Raw genomic sequence first — 18,626 nt, forward strand, 5'->3', positions numbered from 1 at the left:
TTGTATGCATGCGTGTGTGCGCTACATTTAGAACGACAGTGGAAAAAGTCTGCACAAAACATAATTGTTCAGTGAACAATGAAAATGGCTCCGCGTTGCTTTTTCATATACTTTTCGTCTGTAGCCCAACGTGATGCTTTTGGCTAATTGGAAGCTGTCCAGTCCGTGCATGTTCTCTGGACAATGCCTTTCTGGGGAGTCGGAATTGTCAATCGTAAAAGGCTGCCAAGGCACAGAGGGGGCACTGAAATGCTTTGCAAACACATTATTGTCACTCCAATGATATTATAAAAGACCACCCCATGGGGATGATCATAACTCAGCCTAGGAAGTAGTGCAAGCCTGGAGGAGTAGGAGGGGGGCGGGGGGGGGGGGGGGGGGGGTTAACAGAGAGGCCGGAGGAAAGGAGGGAGTCGGAATAACAATCAGGGAGGAGAAACATGGCATATCAAGACAAAATTTCATAAAGCCTGGAAGATGGGTCGCAAGCTCAATTACAGTTAGTTTAAACACATTAACCTTGCGGGACCTGCCGAACGACTCATTAAAGCTGAAAAAAAAAATCCACGGCGCATTCGGCGGAACAAAAGACGTGTCTTTAAGACGCCTTTGAAGACGTTAAAAAGCCAATTGACCCGCCACGCTGCCTTCAAACGCAGCCCGTGCGCTCGGCCGGGACGAGCCGCATTACGGGTTAATTAACCAATCACAAAGACAGATAAGCATTTGCATAACTAAACGCATCCTGTCTGCCAGGTCCGAGGGCCCGAGTCGGAATCAATTTGGTGCAAAGACTCGGTTAAACGGCTGTGATGTCGGGCCTAAACGCCCGCTTTGAGAAAAGTGATACAGAGGAAAGATGTCTTGATGGCTTTTGTCTCCTAACTGCAACCAGCAGAAGTAAAAGCGGAATTGATTTGATCCGAGAGCGGCAAACAAATGAAGTGACTGTTAACGATTACGTTTATAGCTTTGGATTACGAGGATTTAATGGAAAGTTGCGCAAAGTTGGCTGAACAAAAGTAGAAATAGCTTCCATCTCTCTGCTAGTACTGCTAGTATAGTTGAGGCCATTGAAATGCACTGGAAAAATAAAATGTCTTTTTAAACACCAAACATTATTCAGGAAAATGATAAAAAAATGAGAACAAAAATAGACAATATATCAAATTATTCAGGAAAATTAGAAAATAAAAAAACTAAACCTCCAATATGCATTTGCCATGAAAAAGGGTGTCAACTCCTCAACTGTCTTTCATTTTAAGTTATGGATATTCTGTTGTTATTATTTTAGAGTCGGCATCAACTATGAGAATAAAACTTGTGAATCATAAATATGACATTGTTTATTGCAATAATTTATTGCTTGTGTTAGTTATAAAAAATACATCGGCGGGGGACCTTGGGGAACCCCCCCCCCGCATATTAACTCATTCCCTGCCAGCCCAAGCGAAATGGATATTTGATGTCTATAGCCATCAATGGCAGTGAGTTGAATCGTGATCGCGATATGGAGGGGCGGGGGTCGCACTTGGATTAATTTTCAAAATCGTTCAGCCTTATCCTCTGCCATCATGTTTGTGTTTGGGGCTCATTAAGAAGCGGAGGCCTTTTGAATTGGGTCAGCAACCATCCACCTCGAAGAGCGACAGACTAGTGAGGCAGATGACTGTTTGCATGATTTGTCCCTGAGTGGATACATCAAGAGAACATCGCTGGAGACCCTTCCCATGTCTTCACTCTTACGGGGAAAAGGCTCCGTAAGCGTGGATATGCAGTCAATGGGGAACCTCTAATATATATGCAAATGCAAGTGGGCCACATCAGCAGCGTCTACAAAACAACATGACAAATGAAGCCGAATTAGTGGCAAAATGCTACGTGTTTTTCTGGAAGCCTGGCTTTTTATGTAAATAAAGAGAAGGAAAAACAAACCCAAAATGGCTTCCGGTATAATCGCAACGGCTTCAAGGTAAATAGCATTTCCAATGCGTCTCGTTGTTCACTTGCAAACATGAAATTAAATAAGAACCCGGCGAGGGCAAAAGTGGCGCATTTATTCATGTTTATGTTTTATTGATGTGCGCAAAGGGAGCTTTTGCCCCGGGAAAGTCAGCCAATCATTTCTTCAGATGGGATCCCTCATGCACCCTCCAAGGAGTTGGTTTTAAGTCATCCGTTTATCCAAATCTGCTATTCTGGTCTGTTACTTTTCTCTTTCTTTGCCAGCTTTTTTTTTTTTCCCCCCCTCGCTTGCATCACAATTCCAATGAGAAATACACAAACACGCATGCACAGGAAAAAAAAGGAAAAAAAAACAAAACATGAAAGGCCTGTCAAAGTCATGTGCACTTTGACCCCCCGCGGGTTGAGAGCCTCCATGGCAACAAGCATGTCGCAGCCGCTCATCCGAACTATCTTACATAAACATGCCAGTATGGAGGCAGCACTGCAACACAATGACTGCTGGACCAAATCAAATCTTTCATTTAAAAAAAAAAAAAAAACATCCAACAACAATTCAATTTTTTTTTCCACCCCAAACAGAAATACAAAATTTTTTAAAGTGCTTTGGGTAGGACGTGAGAGGCATCTCAAAACCACTTTTTTCCTACACGGCTCGCAATTGAACTATGAATCATATCTGACGTATTGCCTACTATTAATAAAATGTTGCTGCACTTTTTTGAATAACTCACTTCAAATGGAACCTTGAAAAGCTGGTTAATTGGCCAGTCTCGGAAAAAAAAAAAAAAAAACAAGAGCGAAAGAAGGCCTGATTGTGCTTTGCCTCTTTTCTCCAAGCAGAAAACATTGCTTCCACTTTCATGTGGTTTACCGACCGAGCCGGAGGCGACAACTCACCTGTGTTGAGATGAGAGATTGATACAAGCTTCTTTGCTATCAAAACATGGCAACCTTTATTTACTTTTGGTGGCGTCTCGAAAACTTCACGACATTTACATTCTCATGAATACTCATAAGCATAACTGTATATAAAAATGATGGCGCCGAATAAACATTCCATGAGAGACTCTCCGGGTTTGCCTTCAGCTTATTCCCTCTTCTAAAAAGCAGACAAGTAACCCTCAAGGTGTTAAGCTCCAATCAACCCTCGCTTGTAAACTGACTTTGGGTTAGTTAAGGCGGTAGCGACTGGACTGAATTAAACATGACCGGATTCAAACGGCATTTCTTTCCATCACAGCAGGTTCAAGATTCAGTCGAGCTAGAAACCGCAGAGGAACCACCAGAAGATATTTTTGCCATACATTACCATGTCCACACGGGAGATGGGAAAATAAAATTCACGAGCTTCCTGACGGCCACCGTATCAGCCAATCATCAAGCCTTTACGGTCTTTGTTTGAAAGAATCAAATGATGCCAATCACCCCCCCACCACCACCACCTCCATTTAGAGTTCTGCTTGACCAAATAAAAAAAATAAAAAAATAAAAATCTGCTTCAGGCACTGAAAGAACGAATGATCAACTCTATGGTTATCGCTCCGAATAGCAACACACTGAAGGTTTCCAGAGCAGGGAATTGATTAAAGATGAATATATAATAAATTAGAAGAAAAAAAATGGAGTTATCTAAATAATTCAGTTTCCCGGAGAGCCTTTGTGTCCATTATCACACAGTACAAGCTGGTAGAGAGAGAATCATGCCTCGCCTCGCCGTGTTACCTTTCACTCGCCTCTTGGCTAAGTAATCTCGACCACGGCTGGCTATCGGGACTAAACGGGCTCATTAACATCATTTTTTTTGCACACCTGAAGAATATCACAACAAGTCACACAATCGTTCCAAATGAATCCGCTTGCATAGATTTCATTGAAAAACTTTGACGGGGTCGCTCAGGAGGAATCGAATGTCGGTGTCCGAAATAGCGTGATGGAAGGGAGGCTAATTGAACCAAATTGATTGTTTGTACTTTTCCAGGGAAAAGACGCACAAGGGTAAGGCGTTTTTTTTTTTTCATCAAATGAAGCCTCGCGCTCGTCCCGGGAGACGACGCGGCGACTGCTGTGCGTACGTTTGCTCATCCTCAGGAATCCTGAGCGAAGAGGCTTTGAGCTTGAGAGGCTTCAGCAATCAATTCAGTCCATTATGTGGCAAGAGAAGGGGTGGGGGTTAACATTTATGAAATGGTCCCAATATAAGAGGATTTTACTTCAACGACAGCTCCATTGTGGGTATAAAAAAAACCAAAAAGAGACAATAAAAGCACAGTCTGTCATTAAACAATGTGATTGCGCTGTCTCGTTCTTGACAAAGAGTGAAGAATTTGGTTTAATGGCCACAAAAATATTTGAGAGGCTTTTCGTGTTGAAAAGAAAGGTGCAAAATCAATTTGAAGGCAAAGCTATTTAATAAGATGTTTATTTTGTCGTCATGTTCCACCATAATTATGAGGCACAAAAGGGAGACATAAATGATTAATAAGTATGTTTTGTTGAATTGCCCAATTTGTAATTTCAACGAGTTTTGTGCCTTTTGAATTTTGAGGTCACCCAACTTTTTCGGTTTGTGTTTCTTTTATTGTGAAAAGAAAACTGGCTTTTAAAAAAAAAATTAATCTCATTTAATTCAGACTTTGTGCTTCCAAATGTTTTAGCACTTGAGTTCACAAGGCAGTGGTCACATTATTTTAATATTCAGAGAGGTGGAGGGGGGGGGGGGGGTTGTTTTGAGAAAAGCTGACCTACTTTTCAATGCTAATTTATTTTGTTACTTTCACCGTGATGTTTCATTTTTTGCTAGTTACATGACTACAACTGCAGACAAGCAGCCAAATGACAAAAACAAGACTCTTGAGGGTCACGTTGACAAGGGAAGAAATCGTTTCAAAATGATCGGTTTGACATTTCGTGCAAATCAAATGGTGACGATCAGTCAGTCCAATTCATTAAAAGTTCAGGTTAATTTATTTGAGAAATATTGTTTAAAAATGGGAGTTACAAATTAAAATAATAATAATAATGAAAAAGTAATCGGATGGATTATGTGGATTATATGAAACGTAACAACCTTTAAAAGTCGTGTACGCCAATCATAATTGCGGAAATTGCACACAGTGATGCGACATAAACCGACATTTTCAGAAACAGCAAATTTCTGGAAAGTGCACTTAACGCATAAAAAGTTATTCAAAGTATGTGAATAGGTGAACCATATTTTTTTCAAGATGTTGTAAAATTCCTTTCCATGAAGTCTTTACATTTAGTTTGGCCTTGATTCAACTGGAGGTTCAACTGCACAGCAAAACTTTAAATGATGTGTGTGAAGTTCAATATGATTTGATATGTTGCTCTATTTAAATAAGGCTTATTGGCTCTGCATCCCTGTTGATCGCATTTAGCCCAATAATCACTCATCAGGCTAATGTGTCTGTCGTGTTGTTCGCCAACAAAGCTTTGGATTTACAATTTGTCATCATATCTCAGTAACCTCAAATCCATATTCATTCCATCCTTTATGAGCACTCATTTACACTGGAACTTTTTTTGCTTTTCAAAGCAAAAGCAACCTGTCATTTTAAACGATTTGTGCCAAGAAAAGCTATTGAGGGAAATTTTGTGTGTGTGTGTGTGTGTGTGTGTTTTTTTTCTTTTTTAATGTGTCACTGTTTGGAAGCTCTCTATCATCATCATCGTTGTCATCCATTTTAGAGCCTTGTGCGGCACTTAAGGTCACCCTGTTGCGGCGTATGAAAAAATATTATTTTCCCCTGCAATTGTTTGTTTGGGCATACAAGAACTCTAAGCCATGTTAAAACATTAAGGGCAGATACAAATGCCAAAAAGTCACTTAGGCAGGATTTACACTGCAAGGTTAAAATGAGACAAATTGGATTTTTCATTCGGAAAAAAAAGTGGGATATGTAAAATTATTTCTAGGGAATTAAAAAAAAATAATTATATAATATATCTATATATAAAATGTGTGTGTCTAGAACACATGGCCTAAAACAAAGGGTTTTATTGTTATATACGTGTCCATTGAAATGTACACGAGTTAGCCGGTCCAGAAAATTAAATCCAGTCATTCAAGTGGAATTGGGCCCTGAAGTGTAAATCCAGCACGGCAGCCAAGCCCTCATCAAGCCTTAATGAAGTCATCTCCTGATGTGACTTTCAAACTCACAAGTTTCCCAATCAAAATAACGCATAAATTTGTTTTCGCAACCTAATCAGAGTTCCCACCGACCAACCCGCGATCGTTATTAAACTAATTAATCACATGCAAACTTGTCAAATAGGTTCCTGCGCCTGCTTTGTGGCTTTGATTAATTAATTGAAGCATAAACGTGCAAGTTGTGAGCGGTGTGTGTGCAGAGGCGGAAGCAAATCAAGCAGTGAACATCAAATTGAAGGTAGACCTTGATATGCACTTTGGGGTAAAACTAGTCTGAGTGCAGACAACGTTGACGTGATGCGTGCACGCAATCCCCAAGCACGAATGATTCATGAAAAAAGGGACCGTGTGCATGTGCATCAATAAAAATGGTGTGAATAATTTCTACAGGGGCGGGAGCAAGGCGGGGTCACTGTAAACCTGAAGTCAAACGCAGCCATTACGGCGGCCGACCCCGGTGGCGTCTTGTGGCCACGGCCTCTCTCAAAACTCAGGGTTGCCGTTTTCCATCAGCGGCTTACAATCGTCAGCGGGCAGCGAGGCCCCGCGAGGCTCCATGGCGGCTAGTAGGATAAATGAACATGTGTGATGTGCTGACACCCAGAGGAAGCACTGTAATGCATCAGGACCACAAAAAAACAAAAACACCCGGAGACTGCGACTGGACAGTTAATCGAATCTTAATCGAGCTCATGATTTTGGCAGCTGCGATTCAATTCCTCCGGTGGTTGGCGATTTTTACGTTCATGCGTAAAGTCGGCCAACCGCCAGGAAGCAACAAGGGATGTTATGCAAAATTATTATTTCTTGTCATTATTAGACACAATCATTATCCACATTACAAGTGACACGAAAACTTTTTGACGGCCGTTAAAACTGTTGGAGAAAGTCTTTGAGACCTTGAGTGATGATAAATACGTTGCAAAAACTCGCAAACCTTCGCCCTTGAGCGGCTTTTAAATGCGCATATTCTTTATCCTCTGCAAAGAAAGCCTCACAGTGCATCCTACTGAGGAATTATGGCCGACTCCGCCCCCTGGTGGCTAAGGCACTCACATAGGATGCAGCAACAGCATGTATATTGAATTGAAGCACAAATAAAAAGTTTAGCAATTATTTTGATTCGATTTAAGCGTGCCGAAAGGGTTCTTCTCATTGCCACTGATTACCAAGCTTGAATGTTCTGCAAGGTTAGGAACTTAAGCTGACTCCGATCAATAGCTCTGATGATAATGTGCCAAATGGCCCCGTGTAATGTCAGCGGTGTCACCTGTGATCACAAACCCACAGGGAACCATCACGGCCCGCGGCAGTTAAACCGATCTTTATAGCAATCTTTTTTTCTTTTTTTTTTTTTTAAACGTCTGACGTGACGCGACTTGCGAGTGACCCTCGGCTCCTACGTCGATTCCTCGCCGTGATCGGACACTTTTAAAGTGCCTGCAATTTGGTTAAATGAATATTTTTCAATCGACAGCGTTGTTGACAATGTGAGACACCGGATCTCATTAGCTCGTGCAGGTTGTCGAGATATGAAGCGATATATACCGGTGATGATGGCAATCACGAAGGCAATTTTCCAATACAGGATGCCACAGGAGGGGAATGAAATATTAAAAGTACTCCCGGCTGATTTCCGTCAACTATTCAGAATCCAAACTAGTTTCAGGTCAAGGCCATGTAAACTGAAACATTCACACATTAGGCAGGATTAATAAAAACAAATATTCCAGTGATGTCCATTCAAATGAAATTTTTTTTTTTTTTTTTAGCTCAGCTGTGACTGAACACACTTGGCTTTGAATGCACTTTTCATAATCCGTGTTAGCCACCCGAAAGTCTGGCCAGACGCCTGTGTGAATTGGGAGCGCCTTCCATTTGATTTTACGGATCAAAGAGTCTCCGTGCAAGGAGGCCCGGCGTGTTAAATGGAACGGGCCCGTCTGTCTAATGAAGCGGGCTTTAAACACAGGTGTCCTCCGGTGACTTGCCATTTACCCGCCTTCTTTTATTGTCTATTCATAGGAACGCGATTACATGCAAAAAAAAAAATAACGGCCCGGCTCTGATTGGGTACGCCTGCGTCGCCGTCTCATCTGGACTCGCGGCCTCCGGCGTGTGGAAAGCTGACAGATTGCTATGACTCGCGTCACCTTTGGACAAAACGAGACATTTCAACCACGCGGGCATATAAAGAGGCCTCCGTCTGAAAGATATGTGGACGTTCTTTAGTGCGACATAAAAGTATAATTGCGGCAAGCGAAGCAAGAGAGAGGGCAAGGCTATCAATAAGGCTGATCTGCATCACGGCCTTCCCACTCTGCAGGAGTAAAGGCGGCCTAGTCCCATCAGGGGCGGCAATTTACTCACATGCCAATAACGTGTTGATCGCCTGACTCGCGGCTGGTGTGAAGAGTGGGGAGGTGTTACCTGAGGGGGGGGTTCAGTCGGCAAAGTCCCCTGAGACGCGCATGAGCTGATGTGCTTAAAAAAAAAAAACTCCATGTGGTCATATCATTGCTCCTGAGCGTCGACGCGAGTCAGAAGATTGAAATATTGATTCAAGCAGCAAGACATCTGCAGCCAAGTGGCGCCTATTTTTTTGACACATTTAATGGCACACATGAGCTCAAATCATGGTATAAATCTTTGGACTATGTTTCTAACACACACACACACACACACACACACACACACACACACACACACACACACACACACACACACACACACTGGAGGGATGGCTTGATTTATTTATGGCATAGGCAACCGGTGGACACACTGAGAGGCTCCTTGATTAAGTTAGGAAAAAAAAAACGTGCTTCTATTTTTTCCCCTCACACTCGAAAGTGTAATTACACATCCACTCCAGTAGGTGGCAGTGATCGAGAGGCTAAGAAACAATTCTTTTTTTGTTTTTAATTGATATATACTTTTTTTAAAATTATCTATATTCGTGGCGGAGTTGGGATGGGGCAAATATTTGATTCCCTTGTTTGTATATTCTTGCCACTTTCCAGATCATGTGCCATTTTTGAAATTCCAAAGATTTACCTTGTGCTCTCCTAATTGGCCCAATGGAGTCCAATTAGTGCAGACTGTACATTAAATGGACATGAATGGTGCCCTACGTGAGAAATCACACAAGCAGTTAAGCATGAAGTCACGGGGGAGTTCTTGATCAATTCTCCCAATCAAGCCCGTGTCAATGCAATTAAAGTCAGAGTGCTTTCATGTGTCCAACAATCCCAGAAATCAAACCGTACTCCGTCTGATTTGCACACTGATTGGCATCTCTCCATTGCGTTGTCACGCCCCCCCCTACTGTGCGCTATCACATCTTAGCCCCCCCCCCCTCAAGAAAAAGAACAGACCACCGCAATGAAGCCATTTTCCCTCAAATGTCCCCCCCCCCCCCCCTTAGATTGGAAATATTATCAGTCATTTACATCGGATGTAGCCCGAGCTCCAACACGGAGTCATAAAAAGCCATCAATTTTCCCACCGCAGACTCTGAAGCACTTTTGGGACTGCGGGAAGAGTTCCGAGTGTATAAATCTAAAATTATGTGCGGAGAGAGTGACAAGCCCATCAGTGATGATCCAGTGAGCAGCGTCCCCACAGTACAAAAAGGCCATCTTTGCTCAAGACGTCTCATGGCAACCGCATATTTCACCGCGTGGCCCACAAATCAGATCATATCAGTTACATTTGGGGATTTATCGACGGGCAAATAATGCATCAACGGTATTATATAAAAGACGTCAACCTCAAAACGGAATACAACAAGTGTGCCTTCAAATAATATCTCAATTCTTGTGAAGTCATATTTGCATTTGGGGGGGTGGGGGGTAATGTAGTTCTATTTTTGCCATTTCTAGGACAGCAATATATTCAGATGTGGCCCCTGATTAATGTTGCTGCCACACACAGTTGTGCCCAGTGAGCTTTGGAGATTACCTGAGGAGAAAAAAAAAAAAAGAAAAGAAAAGAAAAGCAGAGGAGTTCCTTTCCATTTGTGCAAGAGGTCTTTGTGTAGGATTAACACAAATCTTGCAGCGGGTACAAGGGCCCGGGCTATCAATTAAGGGAGACTCACGTGTCAAGTAAGATTAATTCGCCCCCAAAGGTCAAACTTTCTCGTCTTGATTAGAGTTACAGTGAGAGATGCTGCTTGATTGTTGCCATGCATAATTAATGGGGTGTGATTGCCTCTCAAACACCTGCCATCCCATAACTCTGCTGTCATAAATTCTCTAGCGGGGTTAAGTGGACATTTTAAAGTCACGTTAAATTGGAATAGATGATCATGGCGGACAAACCAATTTTCTTTACGCACAACCACGCATTGCACACGTTTTTTTTTTTTGGGTGACCGTTTTGTGACTAAATGCACTAAACGGTGCATCTTGTATAACAAAAACATCACATGTTGCACCTTTCAAGACAATATCGGGGGGAAATTTAGCAGAATTTTGGAGCCGAATGCGCTTTTACGCACAAGGACCGTGCGTAAAGACCCGGTAAGGAGAATCGCGTTAAAATGTTAAATTCATGGTTTTTTTTTAGCATGGCAGTCAAGTGAAACTCACGCTGCTGTTGTGTCCGGACCAGTGCACCATCGCCTGGTTGTGCGCAGAATCTCCCGAAAGCGCAAAGGTGGAGGTGTCCAGGTGGGGATCACTTTGCCGCGGGTTAGCCGCTTTGGTGTCTTCCCCCGCGCGCCGATATTCGGTTCGATAGCCGGCAACCCCTTGGACGCTCCTTTTAAGCACATGTTTTCTCTCAGAAAACGCCTTTTCTCCAATTGTCTCGGTCCCGAGTCGTGTCTTTTCACGCCACTTTTGCCCGGAGTTATCGTCCAAAACTTGGAACGAGACTTCCGCGTGCGTTTTGTCTCGGCCAACTCGAGACTCCAGCAGGTCAAACCTCCTGTCCGCTGCAGAACTTATTCCTGCTTCCGCCTCAAACTTAGCGTGAAAGGCGTTGAGAAGAAGCAGGGCAAAGAAAAGAAAGAAAGTAGCACGCAACCACAGTCCCATTGTGCTCGCTTCTTCCTCCCGGGGAGTCAGTGGCAACTTGTCAAATATTCACGGTCGCATTTGTGCGCATGAAAGGAGAAAAGAAGCCATTGGGCAGGGAACCGCTGCGTGTCATCCAGGACTTGCTCAAAGTGACGGAGCTGCTGCTGCTGTTGTTGCTGCTGCTGCTGCTGCCGCTGCGCGTCAAGCGGGCGCGCTGATGGAGGGAGAGTGAACGCCCGCAGGAAGCCTCGCTGCCGCATCAGTGCATGATTGCGTGAATGCGAGGAGGAAGGAGGGAAGGAAGGAAGGGGGGGGGGGGGCGTAAAAACACGCGTAATCATTTGTGAAATGGTTCCATTTTCATTGTGGTGACAGGATCGTTTGAAGCTGTCACTAAACTTCAAATTCACTCCAGTGAACCCAACTGGTTGCAGATTTGCTACCATGGCGTTGTTATGGCTCTAAGCGTATAGCGTGCGTGCGTGCGTGCTTCTCCACCTGCTTTCCTGGTGAGACGCATCTACTTTTTATTTAAATTAATTACACCGGTACTACGAAAAAAAGAAAAAAAAGCCTCAGGACTTGTTAAGTCCCCAGAAACAAGAGCTTTGAACTCGCTCTATGATCGGTCACGCATGAGCGTGACTGCTGGTGCCACACACTGCAAAGCATCACAAGTCTTCTTTTTCCTAATATGAGCATATTTCCTGGTTTTTTTTTTAAACTGAATCAATACTGCAATTTCAAAAGAATGACTTTAAGCAGACTTCCCCCACAGTTTGAAATAGCTGACATCTGGTCAAAATATATCAAGATCAAGAATCAATTTGGAGTGGCCCACACTTTTCAACAGTGTTCCAAAAGCCAGTATGGTTTTTCGTTACCATGGCGATCAGGGAGCTGTTTAGAACCCCGATCTGACTTTTTTTTTTTAATAGCAAAAAAGAGTAACCACAGCTAAGGTGACAATTGGGCCAAATTTGATCGTGATTATCCGACAATGGCGTCGCGGTGATGTCAGAAGGCGCATCCGATAGGGGAGGGGCTGGCAGAGGGCTATTTAAGAGGACTACTGTAATTGACATTGGGAAATTGGAGGAAGCAATAGAAAATCATTTCAAAATCAATTTAGTTGTTTTTCTTTATAGTGGGTGCCAAAAGCTTTTTTTTTTTTTGTCCTCCCAGGATGCAGATTTTACTCTGAGGCAAAAAATGAGCTTGCGGCACATGCAGCGGACATATTGCCTAAAGCTTATAACGCTCTGCGGCTTTGCTTACCTTTAGCCTTTGGCATAACACAAAATGGCAGATCTTGAATTGGTGGCCAGGCACTTAAGAGACACAACTACTTGAATACAAGTCAAAATGTTCCAAATGTTGTCCTATATAATGAAACGGAAAGGTCAATAAAAGGGTCGGATCTTATTCTCAAAATTGAGCGGTTACTTTGTAGAAACGAAAACACGTTTGCGTCAGCCATCCGTGAGAGATAAACGCGTGTGCTTCAAGGATAACAAGCCCGCAACAACACCATGACAAATGTAACCGTTTGTAATTCTATAACGCAACAGCGAGTTACACACATTGAGACGTAAAGTCAATGTCACGCCGTGACCGAAGAGGCTCCGACCGAGGAGTCACGTTCGTCGGATGAACACAACACATTCTCCACTCACCGGGCATTTGATTAAGTACAGCACAATCTAATGAGATCCTGTACAAGAGCTCGGTTCAAAAATTAGTAGATTGCTCCCTGCGTGTAAACAGTCCAGGACACGCAAGACAAACAAGAAGCTCATGTAAATTGGACAGCTATGAACCCGGCGCCCTCAGACCAGAGACTTCAATCCTCTCTCTTGCACATGGGCAGGAAGAGGGAATTCAAATCATCACCACTTGTAGGCTCAATGGCATTTTACAGTTGAATTCAAAATGGACATTGCATTCGTGTAATGTTGAAATCAAGTCAAGCAAATGTTCACTTAATAAGAGCAACAATATTCATAGTTTTGATGTGGCTTACCTGAAAATGGTCCCGCCAATCAAACAGATTTTGAAGCTCCACCTCCTGGTTTTATGCTCTAGACAAGGCATCAGGTGAGTCTCCACCAATCAGAGCGTGCTAGTGGGTCATACCAAGTCTGGCCTGGGGGGGGGGTACATGTTGCATTAGTTTAATTAGGCTTTAGACAAGTCACCAGGTGAGTCTCCACCAATCAGATCTTGGGCGAGGGGGTGCACTAGTTTAATTGTATTTGTCGTTTAGCTTTGTATATTTTTGGAATTATTTCATAATTATACATTTTTGGCAATTGGGAACTACTTTAGTGTGAAATGTACGACTTGAAAAAAAACATGTTAAAGGTTTCCCTACCTGCAAACTAGACATACCCAAATTCCGAGATTTCCATTTTAGAATAGTTTCTTCATTCCCATTGTGACAATCAACAAGACAAATTTCTGTGTGTGTGCGCTTCTTTGATTTTGGCAACTTCTCATGCAGGTCATTTAACAGTGGTGCAATTGTGCTTTGTTTGAGTGGAGGTCGGGGTACTGTAAAAAGTCTTAATTACATTCAATTGCTCCGAGGCTCCGTTGTACTGGCCGGTTAATGAACTCTCGGTTGCAAATAGCAACAACCTTCCGAGCGCTAAGAAAAGAAAAACAAAATAAGAACATTCACACTCCTTCAAATCTCACAGTCCAAAACGTTTCTGACACCAGGTCGTCACCTTTTGATTTTGCAGGCGACAGAGAAAGTCGAGTGAACCGAAAAAAGGCGCCGTCCGCCGTTGTCCTTCCCGCCGGGATCGTATCTCGGTCACCATTTTTTCTTGCGTTTGCGGGAGTCCGTTTCTGTCGAAGGAAATTGAGATTCATCCAAAGCGAAGGCTGCGGGGCAGCAGGTGCGACTGATGTACCTCGGCCACACGGCGGACAGCTCAGTCTCTCCGCAGGCCTCCCCTCGCCGGAACGCCTCGCCAATGAGGGGGTAATTGGACTGATCGCTCTCTGTTTACTCATTATGCCGCAAAGATGAAGTGGCTTGCTCCCAAATAAAACGGCGGCAAGCTGGCAAAAGGAAGACCAGCCACCTCCATCCGTCTCTTACCTAAAATGTGTGAGGAGACGGCAATATGCCTCATGTCAGTTTCAATGTGTGGAATTCGGCGCTTGTTCATTGTCTTTTGAGGTCCTGAGATAGTACCGGTACTTGCTCGAGGTTTAACAGAATCCAAAATGAAAGCAGCTCAGTTGTATTTTGAACCATTTGGTTTTTTATGCTAGTCCATCACTGAATCCAGTCCTAGAAATGTCGGCGATCGGTATCATGCTGAACATCGGTGACGATTAATCGACTTTAACTCGACTTTCGACTACAAATAGTCTCGAGTCATCTGAAGTTGATGGCTCACCAAAGCCAGATCAGATTTTCATTATTCTGAGCCTTCCAATGGTGAGCTGAACTGAACTAGACTTCTTGGAATCATGTTGTAAAAGCCTGAATTCAACTTCGGAAGGGAGAAGCAGTAAAGTACCGACCGTGCTTGTGTATGAAAGATATAAAAGTGTGTTTAGGAATGGCGCGATATCTCCTGGTGGACTGATGTTGATAACAAGGAATATCGCACATCTTCCAGGGTGGAGTACATAGTTTAAAAAAAATAAATGAAAGAGCATCAGGCAGAGCAGTGTGTGCGGCAGTGTGGTTGGCTCTTCATTTTGTTTTTTTTATGTGCTCCTCTCTCCGGTGTAGATCATTAGCAAGATTATCAGATGCAATCATCTCATTCTAGTGGCGCATAACTCAGGCGGGCCGGGCCGCCCGCGTCTCTTGTGAAGCAAACTCGAAAGCTTTCCGGACAAAAAAATCCCATTTGTGCATCTGCTGTCTGCCTTGCCGAGCTTGTTAGTCGCAACACTTGAGCGATCCCGGTGGAGGCACTAGCACCAGCCGTAATGGCCATCATCCCGACAGCCCGCGCTAGCGTACGGGGGTATGAACGGCGAGGCGCACTTGCCTCCGTGGGTGATACTGGCGCTGTTAAAAAGGACAAATGTTCTTTTTCTTATTGCAAATGGAAAGTGGAAAAAAAAAAATTGTCTTTTTACAATCTCTTTGGGAGGACTACTTTTCGGTTAGTTTGCCATTTCGGCGTAACCGTCCTCATTGCGGCCTGTTAGCGACCGCGCGGAAGTCGTGACATGCTAGCTTTTGCCACGCAAAAATTTGATGGCAAATACTCGGGTGAGCCGTATTACCTCATCCTTATAATTTTAGCTCCTCGGAGTATTGCCTCAAGGATTCCTCTGTTAATTTATGACAACTTGGAACAGAGTTTTATAGCTTGGCCACGTTAGCTTTCTTCGCTTACGTTAAAGTAATTGCTGCGATTTGAGGGACTCAGCACATCGGGCTTGGACAAAAATCATATTTTGGGGTGGGGGGTGCGGGGCTCATGAGATTTATTTTCTTACCTCAGTCGAGTCTATCATCCGCTCCAAGTTACAATCAAGATAGAATCGTACAGGCAGCAATTACATTTTGACAAGAACAATCCCACTGCTCAACTACTGACCCAGATAGAGGCGGCGACAGGTCTGGACTTGGACGCAATTGTCAGTGGTTGGCAACCGGTGCTGAAAGCTCCTGTCGACTGTCTTGTTAGCTGTGTAAAGAAAAAAAAAAGAATAAAAAAACTGTTCCAAGTGCTGCATGGTGAATACTTTGGCAGTCAATCACAATTTTTTTTTGTCATCATAAGTGTCATCATAAGTGTTCTCTCAACTTTGTGCATTTAAAACAACCATCTTAAGGTTTTTGATTTGCATTTTGTATTATTGAACATCAATAATGTTGCGTTCGCAAGAGAAAAGGTGCTCGTTCACCTCATCCCGACTTGATATTGAGGTACGGTGAAATAATCATAAAGCGGCGCCATTAAATCTTAATGATGATGTTTATGTATCGCCAGCGGAGAGCAAACGCCATCTGCTTCCAAACGCACTGTACATTTTCTGACCCACTTTGGGAAATTCCGACTGTTTAAGCAGACACACACACACACAACCACACACACACAAGCGATTGTTATGCAAAGGTTAGTTTGACTTGTATAAATGAACCTTTAATCTCACTTGAACCGTATCCAATTTGTTAGCGTAATTCCGCTAACAGTTGAGGGAGCCTTTTTTCTTTCCTTCCCCTCAAGGGAAAAGACATGTTAGCGCCTTTTTTTCTCTCCACTGAATGGAGTCCGCCATTGTCAGGCAGATAACGCCAGTGTTGAATTGCTAAAGAAAACGCTTAAGTGGAATGAAAGCAAGCGGAGATTTGAGCATAATTCCATTAGTATATTGGAGAGTGAAATTTAGAGGACGTCGTCGAGGTGAAACAATGGCGCTTCAAGAATGACTTTGGGCGACAACTTTATTTGCAAAGACAACGACAGTTCATGCAGGAACACTATATATATATATATATATATATATATATATATATATATATATATATATATATATAAAATGTAATATATAGCTTTCAGTGTTCCACATGGACTGAATCTACAAGTTGTCTGATTATTAAGGCAGGCAACAATTGAGACATCGTCTTGCATGGCTACGCTCCATCTCGAGGGCATCGCTGCTGCTTGGAATGTCAGAACGTAACGTGGGAGTAATATATGCGGGCGAGTTGCGGGGAGGGACGCATGGTAAGTAACGATAGGCGCAGATTAGATTAACAAGCGGCATGACACGGACTCCTTATGCTTCTTCCCCTGTTAGCCTTGGTATGATGTTTGGCAGATTTATTAGAATGCAACATGGAAAATTAAAAGGGCAAGGTGAACGTGTTGGGAATGAAAAGTGATGGGGGGGGGGGGGGGGGGAGAGGAGTGCTTCCTTCCCTTTACCATAAACAAGAAACGCTTGTATCACTTTACTGTCTTGACATATTTTATACTGACAACAGCAAGGGGGGGGGGGGGGGGGAGAGAAACGCCTCCCCCATTATGGATTTTGCCCCATCATTGGGTTTCCTCGGACTTTCAGTGGGATTCCTTGTGGCTTCCCTTGCTCGCCGACAGAAGGGGGGAGGAGGAGAGAGAAAAAAAAAAAAAAAAAAAAAAAAAATCGATTCTTTGCTCCAAATTCTCTGCAGCGTCTTTTTCTGAGATGTCTTCTTGAACACTTTAAAAGGCCTCCAAAGGTGACGTGATCCAGGCTCCTTCACTTTTAAGGAGGCGATTGCTCCCTACCCGCGGCCTTTTTACCTCTCTCACGCACACACACGCACACTCACACTTCTTTGTCTATCCATCTTCTTTCAAGTCCATTTCTACACGCTTCTTTGCCAGCTGATGTATCACCACTCCTTCAGCACCCTTCCATCTCGACCCTTTTGAAGTCGGAGACAGCTCCAAAAATCCAGCGTGGCTTTTAGGACAGCCGGGGGTGGGGGGGAGAGGAAGATATTTCAAGAAAAGAAGGGCTTAAATTTGATTGCAAAAAAAGAGAGAGAGAGAGAGAGAGAGAGATGGAGAGGGAGTCCAGAATTGCATGATATATTGTCTCAAATCACCACGGTGTTAGATGAAGATGTATTGTCCACCTGCAATTGCCGACTGGGCATAATTTAGGCTAAAAATAAAATTCCCAATACCTTAGATATGCACGAGTGGAGTGAAAACAAGAGCAAATCTTTGACTTCATTCATGCTCGAGCTAGCACGCCTCGGAATCACTCATTCACTATTGAGATGTAATTGCATGATTTAAAAGCGGCAGTGTACATACATCTTGGTAAATGGTTTTTTTTTGGAACCGTCAGATTTCTTGAACAACACTCATATCATACAATTTGAAATTGTATCCAAATTTGGAGGAAATAAGAGTCAATAGACACAATCTTGGGTCTCATTTTTGGCTGTTAGGATTCAATGGGCACTTGGTGGACTTTCACTTAGCAACACGATTTAGTTCGCAAGTTTCAATTTTCTCTTGATATCTTTAATTTATGAACTTGTTAAAATGTTCAAGTAAATGTTGATAATATTGATACATTGGCAAGTTTTGTTACGATTATTATGTAGCCGTATTTTGTAAACAAAACATGAGCAAGAGCTTAGCATGATAAAGTTTAGTATTCCACCCCAAACAACAAACATTCACATGATGACAGCCAATTAAAATGAATCTTGTCTTTGTAAATGTTGAAATGTTTGAACATAAGCTCTTTAGCGTGAAATGTTTTGCTGCCAAGAAGCTGAGTCATATTGGAGCACAATGTTGCTTTTGATTTTGTAGTGCTTTTTGTCTTGCTAATAAAATGCATCACAATTAGAGATAAGAGCTTTTTCGCCTTCAACATCGGCCGCAAAATAAAGAAGCTTTAATCATTTATCCTCCTTGAAATCATTCCTTAAGGAACATATACTGCAAGTGAGCGAGGTAAGAGAA

At 43.0% G+C, this 18,626-nt stretch overlaps 1 protein-coding gene across 3 annotated transcripts in view; it reads right to left on the bottom strand.

The window, feature by feature from the left end:
* sorcs3b (sortilin related VPS10 domain containing receptor 3b) overlaps positions 1-18,626 on the bottom strand; it is an 80,742-nt gene that overhangs the window by 24,074 nt on the left and 38,042 nt on the right. For 2 of the 3 annotated variants that reach the window (XM_085922944.1, XM_085922945.1), the window contains 5 exons: positions 15,747-15,836; positions 14,088-14,278; positions 13,899-14,022; positions 13,740-13,816; positions 13,190-13,312 (listed from right to left, as the gene is read on the bottom strand). Coding sequence is in view for 1 of the 3 variants with exons in the window: in XM_085922943.1 (XP_085779069.1) it covers positions 10,735-11,184 (450 nt within the window). In the remaining 2 variants the exon portion in view is untranslated. Of the gene's footprint in view, positions 1-10,734; positions 11,299-13,189; positions 13,313-13,739; positions 13,817-13,898; positions 14,023-14,087; positions 14,279-15,746; positions 15,837-18,626 lie in introns of those variants that run through there. The other variant, XM_085922943.1, reaches the window with a different exon arrangement.

The sequence above is a fragment of the Syngnathus leptorhynchus genome, chromosome 10 (genome assembly GCF_054491065.1).
Source record: "Syngnathus leptorhynchus isolate UIUO chromosome 10, UIUO_Slep, whole genome shotgun sequence".
Classification (NCBI taxonomy): domain Eukaryota; kingdom Metazoa; phylum Chordata; class Actinopteri; order Syngnathiformes; family Syngnathidae; genus Syngnathus; species Syngnathus leptorhynchus.